General features: G+C 42.6%; 1 protein-coding gene across 3 annotated transcripts in view; it reads right to left on the minus strand.

Moving 5' to 3' along the window:
* Positions 1-18000, minus strand: part of USF3 (upstream transcription factor family member 3) — a 40516-nt gene extending 22516 nt beyond the window's left edge. For 2 of the 3 annotated variants that reach the window (XM_081318148.1, XM_081318147.1), the window contains exons 1-2: positions 17917-18000; positions 33-94 (exon numbers count right to left, since the gene is read on the minus strand). In XM_081318148.1, the coding sequence (XP_081174274.1) occupies positions 33-94; positions 17917-17967 (113 nt within the window). In that variant the 5' untranslated portion in view covers positions 17968-18000. Of the gene's footprint in view, positions 1-32; positions 95-15653; positions 15769-17916 lie in introns of those variants that run through there. The other variant, XM_081318149.1, reaches the window with a different exon arrangement.
* Positions 18001-18355: the final 355 nt, after the last annotated feature.

Consider the following 18355-nt stretch of genomic DNA (forward strand, 5'->3'; position numbering starts at 1 on the left):
ACCATACACTTATTTGTAACTTGGAAACATACCGGTGCTGCTTCTTAAGAGGAGCTTTCTCTGTCATCTCTGGCATAGTTTGAGACAAAAGAATCTAGGAAAACAGAAAAACTCATCACAATCTTTGAAGCTACTATATCAATTCTCATTACAGTTGAAAATGCATGGTTTTTCAGCAAGCTTTTACATCTGTATTTGTAGCAAACTTTCACCGCAATTTTGAAATATTTTACATTAGCACAATGAATTAATGAAATTGTCAAAGGTGTTGGTACACCTATGCATTGAACACTGCAGGAGAAACAATGCAAAATCTCTCTATTTAGCTACTCATATATTATCTATACTCAGCAGCAAACCATTTACTAGCTTGTAAGCATTCTACAGTTTCTACTGCATCCAAAAATACTTCAGATCTTAGACTAATAAAATTGTCTGAAATACCGAAGCCTTATTTATATTTTACTTTAATATCTTCATAAATGACCTAGATGGAGGGACTCATCAAATTTGCAGATGAAACAAAGCTGGGGGGAACTGCTAACACTTCAGAAGATATCCTCAAGATCCAGAAGGATCTTGACAGACTTGTGCACTGTGTCCTATCCAAGAAGATGCAGTTTAGTGGCAAAAAATGTAAGATCCTGCACTTCGGCAGGAAAAAGAAATGCACAGGTACAGGATAAGCAACACCTGACTCAACAGTAGTGCCTATTAAGAGGGACTTAGATGTCCTGGTAGAACAACCACTTAAGTTCAGTGTTTCCCTGAAAGTAAGACCTGGTCTTACTTTCTTTTGGGCTCTGAAATAAGCACTAGGGCTTACTTTTGGGGTCGAGCTTATTTTTATTGGTACCAGCAGCATGTGAGCATGTGGCGGTGGGGCGGGGCTTGCGCATGGGGTGGAGACGCTATGCAGCAGCAAGAGCGTGGTGACAGACCAAATACTGGCACGGGCAGGTGGGGCAGGGCGCATGCCCTCCCCATGCCAGGCCAGCTCCTGCAGCCCTGGGGCGGCCGTGCTGGGCAGTGGTGAGAAGGGCACCAAGGTGGGATTGGCCAGCCCGACACTCCTCCAGCCAGAGCGGAGGGGTTTTGCCCCGGGTATCCAGGAAGGCCGCCTTCCTGGACTGGCCATGCCTGCCTGAGAGGGGAGTGGGCAGCCCAGGACCAAAGCAGCAGGTGGAGCGCCAGAGGCTCGAGGAGGGAAGGTGCTGAAATGAGGAGATGTCCTGCAATCAGCGCCCATGCCGGCTATCTCTTCCCCACCAGAGCCAGAATGCCGCCGCATTTACCGTAAGTGCCAGTAGATGTTGGCCTTCCCTCTGGTGACCTGGGCAGCTACGAGACAGAGACATACCCGTTTCACCATCTTGCCACCCGCTTTGCAGTTCCTACACAGTTCTCTGCCATTGCGGAGCTGAAGTGCTTGCCACACCACCGCCAAATGCCCTCGCTTCTTCAGGAATTGCATTTCTTCACTTATCTGATTTCCAGCCACATCCCGTTTCTCCTTCACACTCCTCCGCTGCCATGGGCAGGGAAACAAAAGAAATTTGTGGGGGAAAGAAAAAAGTCAATCAATTTCAACTTCACAAGATCTTTTTTTTTTGTGATAAGTTGGAATTGATTGACTTGTTTTTCCCCCACAAACTTTTGTTTCCCTGCACGTGGTGGTGGAGGAGCATGAAGGAGATACGAGATGGGGCTGGAAGTCTGGTAAGCAAAGATATGCAATTCCTGGGGAAAGTGAGGGCATTTGGGCTGTAGAGTGGCAAGCTCTTCAGCTCTGCAATGGCAGAGAACTGCGATGGAGCTACAAAGCAGGTGGCAAGATGCTGAAATAGGCCTGTCTCTGTCCCACAGCTGCCCAGGCCCGCCGGAGAGAAGGCTGACATCTACTGGCACTTATGGTAAATGTGGCGGCATATCGGCTCTGGTGGGGAAGGGGCAGCTGGCATGGCTGCTGATGGTAGGATGCCCGCTTGCTTTAGCACCTTCCTTCCCCGAGCCTCCGGCGCTCCACCTGCTACTTTGGTGGCTCTGTGGGCAGAGCTACGAAGAGAGCCAGGTGGCTTAAAGCGCCAGCAGTCTGGCTCAGAAGTGAAAGGGAAGAGGCTGGGCAGGTGAAGGGGGAATCTACCCCACCTGTTCCGTGGCCACTTTCAGCCGAGCCATGTTGCACCTGCCAATGGCGCGGCCATGAGGCTTGGCAGATTTCCAAAGCAGTTTGGAAACAAACGGGGGGGGGAACTGTTTTTTCCGACACAACTTTTTCCTTTTCCCCCCCAAGGCTTCCCAGCTCCAGTTAGGGTTGGGGGGGAGTGGGGATTAGGATTACTGTTGGCATGGGAGGCCTGGCTATGGCCTCGCATAAGTCAGATGGGGGGATCTGCCAAGCCTTATGGCAGCGGCACTGGGCGTGATGCACAATGCGGCAAATGGGAACAGCAGCTGAAACCAGCCACAAAACAAGCCAAGCGGCAGTAAGGGACTGATATACTATTGGTTAGCAGGGCACATGGGTCAGATGGGGGATCCGCCAAGCCTCATGGCAGCAGCACTAGTGGGCGTGATGCGCAATGCAGCAAATGGCACAAGCCGGGTAGCATGAGTGGCAGCAGTAAGGTATACCGTAGGTTAGCGTGGCATGTGGGTCAGATCGCCCCTCTCCCAGTGGCTTTGCCTCATCGCAGAGGCACTGGCAGCTTCCCCCACTTAACCTTGTGTCTATAGTAGAAACCAGACAGAATTGGCAGCCAGCCGTCTGTGCAGGCTGTTAAGTAGGTGTCAGAACCCACTTCAATCCACATCTTAAGAAAGGACTCTTGGAGACAAGGTTGTCCAAGCAGGAACTTTTACTAAGAAAGAGAAGATAGCGGGTATAATAGACAGGATCTGAGAAATCCCTTCACAGATCAATATTTTTAAATGTCCCCAAGCAAGCCCCACCCCACAGTTCATTTGGTCAGTTCCAGATCAGCCAAGTTCCAGGTGGCAAGCCCCTTGTGGGAAGAGGAGAGACATCAGTCCATTCATAGCAGAAACATTTCCACCCCCTCACATTCCATCCGGAGAAACAAACTAGATTCTGGAGGGTTTCATTCCACCCCCTTTCTTAGTTGCCCGTAAGATGAGAGGGAAAATGCCTAGTGAGAGAGTAATTGATCTTATTGTGATGGATAGCAGGCAGGCGGAATAAACAAAAGGTTACATTTGAGGAAGGAAGTGAAAGCAATAAAAACCCATGCTTGTTCCCTCTCCTCCTTGGGAATGGCAGAATCTGGGGGGGTGGGGGGTGAGATTTGGGTTTGCACAGAAAATAGTTAGAAATAAAATATAAATGGATTCTGACAGTAGGGCTTACTTTCGGGGGAGAGCTTATATTAGGCCCACCCCCGAAACTCAACCTGGGGCTTACTTTCAGGGGGACTTACTTTCGGGGAAACAGTGTAGGAACCAGCAGTGTTCTGCAATTGCCAAACAAGCCAACGCGGAACTGAGCTACATCAATAGAGGGATAGTATTAAGTGACAGAATCACTTTATACCACATTGGTGAGGCCACATTTGCGATATTGCATCCAGTTCTGGTCACAACAATATAAAAAAGATGTTGAGGCTCTAGAAAGAGTGCAGAGAAGAAATTCCATTCCAAACCTATAAATCTATGTATCAGTCACAAAGGATAATTCATGAAAGGCTTACTAAAAAGCCCTATTTTGTCATGAATATCTGAAGTAACAGCAAAATTCAATTTTATATTTAGTGTAAAATGTGTTCTATAACTTTAGTGAGTCTAACTTTTACCAGTTATTAAAACGTATAAAACCTAATATTAATCTACATAGGAGTGGCATGTTGGTTGAAACTCATGTCACTGATTCTTGTTTAACGTTTTTTCAGATACACTAGTGTTGGGTATATATATAAAATCAAAATATAAACCTGAAATACTTTATAACAATAAGGTAAAGGTAAAGGTTCCCCCGCACATGCGTGCTAGTCGTTTCCGACTCTAGGGGCCGGTGCTCATCTCCATTTCAAAGCCGAAGAGCCAGCGCTTGTCTGAGGACGTCTCCGTGGTCATGTGGCCAGCGTGACTAGACGCCAAAGGCGCACGGAACACTGTTACCTTCTGTTCTGTACCAGCCTGCTACCGGCCCTGCAGAAAAGGCAACCCCTTTACAAACGGCAAGAGGCTGGAATAACGTCTGCCAAATTTATTACAACAAAAACAAACAAGACACGAACCAAGATACAGGAGCTTTGAAACACTATCTGAGCGGTTGCTTTCAGCAAACCAGCCCTCCCCACACATTCCCTTTATAAAGAGTTCAGGGCGTGGCTTCTCTATGCCTCCTTCCGAGAAGCCCCACTGCCTTCCTCTGTTTACTCCTACTTGACTGCCTCCTGCGTCGGGCGTCCTTGAACAGGGCCAGCTGTGGGTCATCTTCATCCACACTGTCAGGCTCACACAGCTGGGTCTCCATGGTGACCAAGTGGGAGGGGCCTGCCTGAGGGCTATCATCAGCAAGATCTTCAACCCCCTCAGCAAGGTCTTCAACACCCCCCTCCTCCTCTGAGTCGTCCGACCCAACTGCCGAACCCACAGGCTGACCCTGAATCACAACACCTTCCCACCGTAGTGGTCCCTATTTTTCTACTTGCATTTTTACGTGCTTTCGAACTGCTAGGTTGGCAGAAGCTGGGACGAGTAACAGGCGCTTACTCTGTTACGTGGCACTCGGGATTTGATCCACCAAACTGCCGACCTTCTGATCGACAAGCTCAGCGTCTTAACCCACTGAGCCAATACAGATATGCAAATATTAATAAGGAAAAAAAATTAAAAAGGAAAAACTTGCCTGAAAACAAAAACATATCAAACAATTCAAGGAGTTTTAATATATTGCTAGATATTCTTCTTCTCTGCTTCTCTATGGTTCTCTATCTAAAAAGAAATCAGTTCAAATATTATCACTGCATGCATGTCAAGAATCTACTGCCATAAATCATGCTACATATGTTCAAAAACTCCATAAACCACAAACAGAACATAGAGAGATATACATACTTAGACAAACAATAATAACATATTGAAATTCATATGCATTTTAATACTAAATTTATCAACTGAAATCAAGCAAAAACTACTCATAACTGAACAGAAAGGACAAATTTAAGTTAGAAAATAATTTGACAATAAATAAATAGGAGATCCTCATCAATAGTTCCTTTTAAATGTTTTGCATTTAGCGTATCTATTGGCCAATAAAAGAAACAAGAAAAAACAAATCTTTCTACAGGTGGTGGCTATATAAGGAATAAAAGCGAAAATATTTTTTCCTTCCCTGCATAAAAGAAATCAAACATACATACAGCATGTATCAAATGTAAATCTATAGAAGAACACAGAAGAAAAATAAGGAGAATAGAATAAACAAGTGGCCACACTTCAGCTCACAAAAGTGGACAAGGATTTTCGGAATCAAATACAAGAGCAATAGTAAATTGTTCCAGAAAGTAAACTTCCACAAAGAGAACTATCACATGGAGGAATATGCTCAGTGGAAGAGATTTACAAGATATTCTTTACCATGCAATTAATAAAACACTTTTAGGCTACCACATGAAAACAAGGATAGACAATAAAGCACCAAGAACACAGAGCTGGAAGAGGAGAGCATGACTACTATTGAAAGATGACAAAGGACATAATTATGGTAATTAGCATTTGTCCTTGTGATAAATGTAAATGTATGCTTAAAAGATTTTTTCATTTATGAAGTTTGCCAGAATAACAAAAACACAAGTACTTTCCAATTTTCAGGAAGTTCACCAAGAGTTATTCTTCCCAGTTATCCATATGGAGAACACAGTATTATCAATAGCAATTATCACTCTATTTATCTCAGACTCTTTGAAGCTCTAAGAAAAAGACTCAGTCTCTTAATCTTTGATCAGAAATAATCAAATCAATCATATATGTGTGTGTGTAATGTGTGTATATATAATATGTATATTATATATATATTATATATATAATATATCTCTGTGTGTGTATATATATATATATATGTCTATAATATGTATATGTATATTTCAAGCAGATATTCACCAATTACAATTCTCATTGACATTCAATCATCTAAGAGTATTTTTTTTCTGAAAGTGTTCAGAAAACACTTTTTCTCAAAATCCAAATCTACGTTTTCATTACCTCCATTCATTCGAGCTTAACACACAACTATTACCAACCTATACATTCCTACTTTCATATACACCTACAACAATGTAGCTGTATATTTTAGCCCATTCATGCATAAATAAGCCGATACCTACATTTTTATACATGCATGCATTCATCAAATAGCTGTCATGGTGGGTTCGACCTTGACCCTTCCTGGGGCCTTTCAGGATGCTTTTTCATTCTTGCTTACCTCTGTTTTTTCCCCCAGAGCCATACAAAAGGGACTGAGAAGTAGAAACAATCCCTTGTGAAACTGTCCTGAGAGAGAAGCTAGTAGAAGGGAAAGAATATACAGCAGTGCACAACGAAACAACAAAAAGAGGACCAAATGAAAGGAAAATGAAATAATAATAATAAAAGGAGGGGGAAGAAACTCACTACTGAACACAAGAGTGACAGTTAAACGGAATCTAAGACAGCCAAAGACAGGTTTTTTAGAGAAAACTGCACTTATCATTTCATCATCTCTTGCAAATTTTTAGCCAAATTACTTCTTTTTAAAAGATGGTATTTTAGTTAGCTGTTAGTTTATTAATCTGTCGCTAGTTATAGTACTATATGTTACTCCTGGCTCATATTTGTAAAAGAAGAACTTTTCATTAGAGGACAAAAGAGTGCTGTTTTTGTTATCACTAACGGAAGAATAATGGCAGAAAATTGGCATTGTGGTGAAGGTAAGGCTTGACTGCAATTAAGGTTTTAGAATGACATGCTGAAGAAACAGGGCAACCAGACTGAACAAGAACATTTGAAGTATATCCAGTGAGTGACAGTTGAGTGGAAGCCTGTTGTTGAACTCACTGCTCTTTTAGTGGACTTGGAAGGCTCCCAAGAAAGAGATTTTTCTTGGATAGTGTCTGTTTTTCTCTGTCCTTATTACATCTCAAGATATTTACATGGCCATCTGCTCAGAGATGGGATAAGGTATCTGCAGGCTCTCTATATAATTTTGCAGGTTTCTTGATGGAGAAAGTCCTAGAGTGGTGTTGACGAACCTTTTAGAGACTGAGTGCCCAGAAACCGCCCTGCCCCCACCTCTGCCCTGCCCCGCCACTCACTGCCTCCATGACCTGCCGCATATCGCCCAAGGCGGCCCATCAGCACTATGGCGGATACGCCCTGTGGCTGTGCCCCGCAGCATCAACTGTGCGTGATGGGGCGTGAGGGTGGAGTCTTGTCCCCACTGCCCGGCTGCCATGTCCTTGGCTGTGCTGCTCCTTGTGGGCCCTGCCCGGGGGTGACTCTTCTCCGGGGAGGCTGCTGGTGAGAAGGGGGCCGAGGGGGGAGGCGGGGCTGAGGCAATGGCACATATGCCCACAAAGAGCACTCAGTGCCGCCTCTGGCACGCGTGCCATAGGTTGGCTACCACTGTCCTAGGGCTAAATATGAACTGGACAGAATCCAATATGTTGTTGAGACTGGATCTTGTGCTATGAATCAAGGATACTTTTGAGCTCATTATGTTCAAGGAAGTGGACAGGATTCTCCATGAGATGAGTTTGCCAAATGCAAGTTGGATTCATGTTTTTCCTAGTTCTTCCAGGCAGGAAGGAATTGGCTGGATTAGGGGAATTGACAATGCTTGTCTGAGGGAGACTGTAGTACCACCTGTTTAAAGAGCATCCCACCAGGCTCAAGGTTGACTCAGCCTTCCATCCTTCCGAGGTAGGTAAAATGAGGACCCAGATTGTTGGGGGCAATTAAGCTGACTTTGTAATAATGCCGCTTGGGGTGTGTGTGAAAGCCCTAATAAGCAGGCATATACATAGAATGAAGGCTACTGCTAAGCTTGTAAGCCGCCCTGAGTCTTCGGAGAAGGGCGGGATATAAATGGAATTAAAATAAATAAATAAAAATAAAAATAAAGAGGCATTTGTGTACTGTCTCTTGAAAAAGCTCTCCCTGAATACAGCCAAACTTTTAATCACCAACTTGCTGAGGGGAGTGATTCAGCTTCAAAGAGTGATAGAAGATATGGATTATCTAGATTCCATTGGATGTAAATGGCATTAGTCACATTGGTGTATGACCATCTCAACCTTGATGGGGGACACTCCACACTTCCAGTCCTTTTAAAATTCTTAGTGGCTTTTGATACTCTTGATCATACCATCATATCGAACTGTCAGCAGGAGTTAGGGGGTTGGAAGTGTTGTTCTCAGTGGCTTTTTTCTTGAGTGGATGGTTCTAGTCCAGCAGCTCCCAATCTTTTCTATTCCCCTAGAACGCTTCTGATATATTCGTGCACCCCTCACAAAAATTCAAAGTAACAGCAACTAATTATGCCTATACACTATAATTTTGAAATTTGAAATAATTTCGCACCTCCTGGAATATCATCTCGCACCCCTGGTTGGGAACCCTTTCTAGTCTATAATCAAAGTAGAGCAGTATTTAAGAGTGTAATTTCACCTATGTGGGATATCAGAGGGCATAGTGCTCTTTCTCATATTAATTTTTCATTATTTTTTTCATTTTTAATATTCTGTAAGGTATGAAGAAAGAAGAATATAACAGAATAGCCCAACACAATACAGTCAATGTTCACTCACAGGTTACACATGACACTCAATTTATCAATAGAACAGTTATTATTAGCATTTGTATAATCTTTCCAGAGCTGATAAAAACATGACTCATTCCTCTAAAAGTTTTATGTCACTTTTTTCATAAGAGAAAAATAATAATTGCAGATCAATTATTTAATGATAGGTTATCTAGAAATTTCCAGTTTAGAGCAATTCTTTCTGCTCCATCTTATGATTTTGATTTGGTGCCATTGTTGTCAACCCTTAGCAATCATACAGATTTTCTCCATGACAATCTGTTCCTAACCTGGTCTTTCTGCTCTTCCAACAGTCTCCATCATACACTAAACAAAATGTTTCTTTCTTGATCTTTCCTCCTTCTCAGGACCAGGCAATCTTTTCCCAAAGTGCTAATTGATCTCTCTTACTGAACATTAGAAATGCATCTACAAGGCCTATTTTTACTATTTACTTTATTTACTACTCAGTCAGATATTTAACAGCAAAAGTAAACATATAGACACTGTAAAATGCTGAGAAAAAAGTGTACTGAGTACGGAAGATTACTGTGACATAGATACACAGCCCTTGACTAAAGCATTTTTAAAGTTCAGAATGTCCAGATAACATTTGGAAATGGTTCAGACAGGTGCCTCCCTAAGTCACTGAACTATAAAGAGAAGAAATAAAACAATCAGGCTTACAAGATTCTGTTTTTATACCAAATCGTAATAAAAACAGTTTTAGCTATCCTGTGCAGTTGATTCTTAGTCTGATTTATCTTGTGGGGTCAACAGGTATATCTCAAGTCTTCTCTGAAACAGTAATCAAAAAACAAAACGATCAGACATTATTATGCAAAACAATTTTTATGACATTAAACAAACCTTTGGTCGCAACCTCAAAATATGCTAAGAACCCAAAAGAATGATTTTAGGCTATCATATAATGCTTTGTAGAAGCAACAGTGAAAACTGGACACGGAACCACTGATTGGTTCAAAATTGGAAAAGGAGTCCGGCAAGGCTGTATACTGTCGCCCTGCCTACCGAACTTATATGCAGAGCACATCATGAGAAAGGAAGGGCTAGATGAATCAAAAGTTGTAATTAAGATTGCCAGGAGAAATATCAACAACCTAAGATATGCAGACAATACCACTCTAATGGCAAAATGTAAAGAGGAACTAAAGAGCCTCTTGTTGCAGGTGAAGAAGGAGAGTGCAAAAGTTGGCTTGAAACTTAACATTAAGAAAACCAAGATCATAGCATCTGGCCTTCTCAATTCCTGGCAAATAGATGGGGAAGAAATGGAGGTAGTGACAAATTTTATTTTCCTGGGCTCCAAGATAACCGCAGATGGGGACTGCAGCCAAGAAATTAAAAGATGCTTGCTCTAGACAGCATACTAAAAAGCAGAGACATCACCCTGCCAACAAAACTGCATATAGTCAAGGCCATGGTTTTCCCAGTTGCAATGTATGGCTGTGAAAGTTGGACCATAAGAAAGGCTGAGCACCAAAGAATTGAGGCCTTTGAACTATGGTGCTGGAGAAGACTCCTGCGAGTCCATTGGACTGCAAGGCGATCAAACCGGTCAGTCCTAGAGGAGATCAACCCTGACTGCTCTTTAGAAGGTCAGATCCTGAAGTTGAAACTCAAATACTCTGGCCACCTAATGAGAAGGAAGGACTCACCTGAGAAGAGCTTAATGTTGGGAAAGATTGAGGGCAAGAGAAGAAAGGGACAATAGAGAATGAGGTGGCTGAATGAGGTGACTGAATCAGTAGGCGTGAGCTTAAATGGACTCCAGAAGATGGTAGAGGGCAGGAAGGCCTGGAGGAATGTTGTCCATGGGGTCGCGATGGGTCGGACACGAATTTGCAATTAACAACAACAACAACGCTTTGTATACTAAAATGAGGGTAATAGAAGAAGGGGATGACAGAGAATGAGGTGGCTGGATGGAGTCACTGAAGCAGTAGGCGTGAGCCTAAATGGACTCCAGAAGATGGTAGAGGACAGGAAGGCCTGGAGGAACATTGTCCATGGGGTCACAATGGGTCAGACACGACTTCATAGCTAACAACAACATACTAAAATGAGCATCCTGACACAGGCTGAAAAGCAACCAGTAAAAAAAGTAATTTCAATATGACAGCATTGTAACACCTACAATATGGCATTCTAGGCCAGCTACAAGCTCCAAAGTCTTGCAGATCTTTAGATTCCAAATAGAATAATTAATACTGAGAGTAGATACTTATCCAATAATCCATATAAGGCATTGTGTTATCACAACCATTAACTGTTTAACCAAGAATTTAGACTCTTTTGGAGAGATACATTTGCAAAAACTAAGCAGGACCTTATCAATCTGAACTTTAAACAAGAATAACCTAATTCTGTTTGTAGAAGATGAACAGGGGCACACATGGAAACCTTCAATAACCTTTTATAGTACTGAATTTGTGTGTTTTCCAAAGATTTTATGCAATAGGCATTCTATCCTTTTTTGCTTGAAGCATCTGTGGGAAAACAATTTTAGTGCTTGGTGCCAGCAATTATTCTCCTTTTGTAGGACAAAAAAAATCATGATAGTCCCTATTGTTTTAATTAACATTTTACATTTTACTATAATCTACACACACTTTACCCAAAAAATTATTGAGTATTATTCTAAACATTTAAGAGTTTTAAACTGTTTTATGGTAGCTTCTCCAATATTTAGGTCATTTCCCCAAAACCATAACTTTGGATTTTATATGCTTAACCTCTAGATATTTCTCAGCACAATAACCTAATTTTTTTAAACATTCTTTTATCCAATTATTATTATTGAAAGAAGAATCATAACACTTATCATATGATAAAACTTTCAAGAACCTAAAGAACTCTGCAATGAATTGAACTGAAGCCATTTTCACTTCGTTTTCAGTTGCCACATATTTAGAATAGAAGGGGGGAAAGTGTAGTTTTAAATTAGCCATAACAATTCTCAACTATCAGAACCGAGATCATTACTGATAACATTTTGGCAGGCTAGAGATCTGGGAGGAGTGCCCGTGTTTAGTAACAATTGGTGAATGTGATTTATGACATCTAATTGGGGTGAAAATTGTAACCTGCAACTTTTTAACCAGGGGTTAAACCCAGTCTTGGGTTCACCTTTGTACGTGCTGCTATTTTGTAGCCAAATAAAAATGTTCTTTCAGGAAGAATTCCTTGCCTTGAAGTTCTTTTAATTGGTCTCATCTATCAGAACCATGACATCTTAGCTGATCAGAAAGCCAGAGAATACATAAAAACGTCTGGGGAGATCCTGGGGAAGATCCTCAGCGGAGGCACCCTGGGAGCCAGCGAAACAGACTCTCATTACTCCCTGGCCAACGGGCTGTTTCAAATGTGAGGATGGTCACCGAATGCTGCTTGAAAACTCCAGTTTGAAAGCCTGACTGAGAAGCAGGGGGGAAACCAGGGAAAACCCTGCCGAAGCCAAAGGAAACAGTGATGAAAAGCATGGAGGTTGTCGAGATCCTAACCCCATCCAAACAGGGGGGAAGAATTCCGACCCAGACTGGGGAACCCTCGGAATCTTCAGAAGATGGCTCAGAGGACAAACCCCTGGTAAGTGGACCCATCGCGCCCCTCACCAGAACCGTAGAACTATTTAGCCCAGGGATGCCGGAAAAATCCCCAGAAAGTACAGCAGCAGCAAGAGAGGGGGAGTTGGAAGGCATACCAGAGGAATATTGACATCTGGCTGAGGTCTGACAAATTACCCCCTCACCAACCCATAGACTGTGCTATTGAAATGCTCCCGGGGCCAAGTTACCTAAACCAAAATTATACTCGATGACCCTGTGGGAATTAGAAGAATTTTTAAAAAATTGTAGAGAAGAATTTAGCAAGGGGTTTCATCCAGCCGGCAAAGCCAAAAACAGCAGCCCCTGTGCTATTCCTCAAAAAGAAGCCTGGGTCTCTTCATTTCTGTCTGGATTATAGGTCTCCCAACACAGTGAGTAAAACTAACCTCTACCCACTTTCCTTTGATGAAGGACATGCTGGCACATTTGTCTAAAGGGAAGATTTTTTCAAAGTTGGACTTGAGAGAGGCAAATTACAGAGTCAGAATCAAAAAGGGGGACGAATGGAAAAGTGCATTCAATTGCCCTTTAGGTTGTTTCCAATTCAGAGTTCTGCCATTCGGGCTTCAAGGGGCACCCACAGTATTTATACATTGATAAACGAGGTGCTCCAGGAACACCTCTATAAGGGGGTGCTTGTCTACTTGGACGACATCCTGATATTTACCGAGACTAAGGAGGAACATGTAAAACTGGTCAAAGCTGTGCTGAACAAGTTCCATCTGTATGCCAAATTATCTAAGTGTGAGTTCCACAAAGATAGGATCAATTACCTTGGATATCGCATCTCATCTAACAGCATAGAGATGGATCCTGGAAAAGTCCGGGCTGTGCTAGAATGGGTTCCACCCAACACCAGGGGGCAATTGCAAAGCTTCCTCAGATTTGCAAACTTTTACCGCCAATTCATCCCCTCTTTTGCACAAATTGCATTGCCCATTACAAACCTATTAAAGACAAAAGGGGAAACCGAAGCCCAGCCAGCCATTGAAATGGACTGTAGAATGCCAATTAAAAACGTTATTCTCAACAGAACCAGTATTAAAACACCTGGATACTGAGAAACCTTTTATAATTCAAGTGGATGCTAGTGATGTAGCAGTAGGAGCAGTACTGCTCAGGAGAATAATGAAAGAAAATTACAACCTTGTGCATACACATTGAGGAAACTTACAAAGACAGAACAAAGGTGGGTAGTTTGGGAAAAGGAAGCGTATGCCGTCCTGTGGGCTTTCTTAACCTGGCGACATTTCTTGGAGGGGAATAAAATTGTATCATCATCATCATCATCATCATCATCATCATTATTTCACCATAAAACAGGTACCAGGCAGAAAAAAATTCCTAGCAGATGCACTGTCACAGTTACCACAATACAGCAACACCAAATCAGAGATAACAGATCCACTCATGCCATCAAAGCAATTAGCAGCACCAGTCACCACTTGAGCGCAAGCCAAAATTCCAAAAACTCTAATAAGCCAAGCTGGAGTAGAGCTCAGGAAAGCGCTAAAGAAAGACAAATGGTTCCTAAGCCACAAAAATTTATGCACCATGAATGATGGACTTCCATGGGTGGGAGGGAAACTCATCGATAAAAAAGGACATTGAAAGCTATGTAACTAGTTGCCCAATATGCACAGCAGCCAAAAGGAGACAGGGGAAAACTCCAGGACTATTGCAGACAGTAGCTACCCCATCAGCTCCCTGAAGGGAGATCTCTATGGACTTTATTGTGGAATTACCAGAAAGTGGGGGAAATATAGTGATTTGAGTATAACAGACTTATTTGGGTATAACAGACTTATTCTAAGCAGGTACGTTTTATTCCATGCCAGAAAATCCCCACCGCCAAAATCTTAACAAAGTTATTTGTACAGCATATTTATCAACTACATGGAGCCCCACAACAGATTATATCGGATAGAGGGTGCAATTTAATTTGGAGTTTGGGAAAGCTTTTCTAGAACTGTCATCTAGTCATCATCCTCAGACAAATGATAGGATGGAACGTTCGAACTCAGTACTGGAGCAGTACTTAAGGTGCTTTATAAACTACCAAGACAACTGGATTGACCTCCTGCCGTTTGCAGAAGTCGCCTATAACAATGCAGTACATTCCAGCACCGGCTACACTCTGTTCTAAGAAGCGACGGGACAGAGTTTTAATCTGATGCCTGACCTACCTTCTACTGAACCGACCATCCCCTATTTAAAAGAGTGGATTGCACACCTCCAAAACACCTGACCAGTTGTGAGGAAAGCTTTAGATGAGGCTAGGGAGGCGTATAAATTCCAAGCAGATAAAAAATGAATTGAGCCCAAACCATTTCAAGTAGGAGAGAAAGTATACTTGTCTACAAAATATCTGAAGTCTCTACAACCCTCTAAAAAACTGGGACCAAAATTTGTAGGACCCTTCCCCATTAAAAGTATAATCAATCCAGTAACAGTTGAGCTAGAGTTCCCTGAGACATTTGGTCAGGTTCACCCACTATTTCACATCAGCCTTTTAAAGCGTGAACTGAACTCATCCTTAAGGCCAGCTACAACCTCTCCTTCCTCTCCAATTATGGTAGAAAGGGAGCAGCATTTTGAAATTAAAGACATTTTGGACTCTAGAAAATACCATGGATCCACTCAATATCTATTTGCTTGGAAGCATTTGCCTCCATCCCAGAACAAATGGGTCCTTAAATGCCATATTAGAGCACCTAGGCTACTTAGTAAATTCCATGCTATGTACCCTGATAAAGCAGACTAATTCCTCTTTTATCTCATTTTTTTTGTCTTTTACAGGTGGACCTTTTTACAGGGGGGCCTTTTTAGTTTCTTTTTCTCTTCTATGGGTTCTGCCATACGCCTGGGGAGGGGGGAGACCTTTGGGGGATTGTATGAGTGTTGCCCTTTTGCTTAGCTGCTACAATGTATCCTCCCCATTTCCTCTATCTGCTTGCTCTTTGAACTATTCTCCCCTTGATGTCAACCTGGGGTGTGAAAGGAATGTGCCTCCAGCCATCTGGCTTATCTCTCGCTGAGGAAGAGAAGGTGCAAAGACCCAATAACATTTTCACAGCTTGGGAACGGTGTCTTATCAGCCTCATTCCCACAGCAGACTTAACACCTGAGGATTGGCCCATTTGAACTGACCGGATAAACTGTTGGGGTGGGGTTTGCTTTTTGCTCCTTTAACCTATTGATTTGAGTGGGAAACCCTCAGATCCTACCTTCTATGCCTGCTGTCCACTTCCCTTAATAAAAGTTCCTTTTGGGATGAATCTGTTCCAAGAGTACTGCTTTCTTGGGAAGAGGTTTTGAAGTGTGTCCTTACACATGATAGCAGTATTCCAGTATTTGAGGGGCTGCCACAAAGAAGAGGGGGTCACATTATTCACCAAAGCACCAGAGAACAGGACAAGAAACAATGGTTGGAAACTGATCAAACAGAGAAGCAACCTACAATTAAGGAGAAACTTCCTGACAGTGAGGACAATTAACCAGTGGAACAGCCTGCCTCCAGAAACTGTGGGCGCTCCATCACTGGAGATTTTTAAGAAGAGGCTAGACGGTCACTTGTCTGAGATGGTATAGGTTCTCCTGCTTAAGCAGTGGGCTAGACTAGAAGACCTCCCAGGTCCCTTCCAGCTCTATTCTATTCTATTCTATTCTATTCTATTCTATTCTATTCTATTCTATTCTATCCTATTCTATTCTATTCTATTCTATTCTATTATTTGCATGGTTTTACACACTAATCTCAGTCTTGTTTTACTGTTTTCTGGCTTTATGTTTTGCCTAGTTGTGCTTTACAGATAACATTATCCTTATTGGATTGGTTACATATGGTTTTGTACTGATTGTAATAAAACAGCTATCTTTCCATCCATCCAATCAATAAAATCTGGCCTCTTTTTAGAATACTTCTTTTAGCTTTAAAGATGCGGTACCTAATAAAGGAAGATGTGCAGTACAGTACCTCCTCATTCTAAGTGTTTCAATCTAGATAGAAATGAATATACATTTATGGTAGTAGAATGACAGATTCACTTATGCTGATCAAATGTTTGGGAAATTTACAGATGTATGTTCCTATTTGCCACTTAACGTCTAAATCAGTATTTTGGGAAAATAGTATTTTGTCATAATGCCTTCATTTGGCTGTGACACACGCAACTGTATGTCCATTTGTACTCAATCTTGCTATGTGAAAATATCTATTTTAAAATTTTGTCTGTCACATCTTATAGCCAAGTTCTCAAAATAAGTAAAATAATCTTTATTGTCATTTTTTACTGTGAGCACACTGGCCCACATTAAAAATGAAATTCTGTTGTTGCCTGCTCTCAAAAGAAAAATATATATCTAGCCATACACATACATAACACCCGCAACACCCATACATACATATATACATATACTGGTAAGGAAATTTTGGAGAGTGAATATGTAAACCCACAGTGATATAATTTACTAGAGATTAGAGCTACATAATATAGAATTGAAAAGACCAGCCCTTTCTTGCACTTGGGAATAGTGATACGTCCATCTCTAAGGATTCATTCATTTCCCAGAAGCTTTCCTATCCCATTTCAGATACTTCTTCAGGTCCCTTGGAAGAAGTCAAAATGCATACAGTCATCCAGCTTTCAAACCTCAATGACTGTATGCATTTTCAGGCCTATAACCAAACACTTCAGCATGGCTCATTAGCGATCATCCTAATAACAGGGTTAATCCATTCTCAGATATTATTTTTCCAGTCCTGGAGTTCTCATTCTATTTCCAGGTCCGCCCTAATGATCTCGGGAGCCTTCAGGCTACATCCTTCTAGCCTGTCCTAAGTATTTCTCAAGGTTTATCCATTTCACTGGGGCAAGTATCTAATGCTCAAACAGTATTTTTATCAAGATATTTACATAAACAACACGTAAATAAAGAGTAACAAAAACGTTTCCATTTCCGGATCTGAACATGTTTGACTCAGAAGAAGCAATCCTAACCTTTTCTACCGATACTATTAATTTCCTTCCTTCTAGGACCCACTCATTTTAAGCGTAGCCAGCGCTGCCTTCTGCGGAACCCAATCATGCCAATAGTAGACCTAACTCCTCCCTTTCTTTCCTACGGGCCTCCGGAGAGCTCCCGAGGTTTCAAAGGGTGTTGCATAGCTGAAAGGAAGACCAGGTCCTGCCACAGGGCTCCGGAGAGAGAGAAGATGGCAACGTCTTTTGCTGTAAGAAGCAGGGCTGCGGAAGCCTCGGAAAAGGAGGTTTGAGGGGAAAACCCTGCTGGTACGAACCCAGAGGCTTAACGCGGAGGTATGCACTCGGAGAACGAGCAGAAGTTGAACCCGGAACATTTCGGGTGCAGAACCACTGTAGTATGGGGCTGCGAAGAGGGGCCAGACCCCCCCCCCGCCCCCAGGCCCACGAGGTTGGAGGGCCTCTCGCGTAGCCACCTCCTGCTGCGACCCTGGCCAGAGGGACTCACCGACGGAGTACAGGGTGGGCTCAGCAGCTGCAACCCCACCGAGGGGACCATCCTCCTCCGAGGAGGCCTCTTCGCTCCCGTATCCCTATGTGTACTCATACAAAATCCCACCCACCCCTCCCTGAACAGCCAATGGACGACCGAGTCCCCTCCCACTTCTGTCAATCAGCGATCCAGAACAAGGCCACCGAGCTTGGAGAAAGGCGAGGCCGGCCCACGAGCGCTTCATTGGCCGAAGCACCAGCCAATGAGCGCCCCAAAGGTTTGAGATTGACGTTCAATGGGTTAGATTGAGGAGAAATCGGAACAGCCTTGGAGGCTGTGAGATGCGGAGCAAGGAAGGCGAGAGGTTGAGAGCATTTCGGAAAGGCGAAAGTCGAGGAAGTGCAAGTCTGTTTGGAAGTCAGTCCAGATTCGTTTCCTCTGCCATTTTTTGTCT

This window comes from Vipera berus (genome assembly GCF_964194415.1).
Source record: "Vipera berus genome assembly, chromosome: 2".
NCBI lineage: Eukaryota > Metazoa > Chordata > Lepidosauria > Squamata > Viperidae > Vipera > Vipera berus.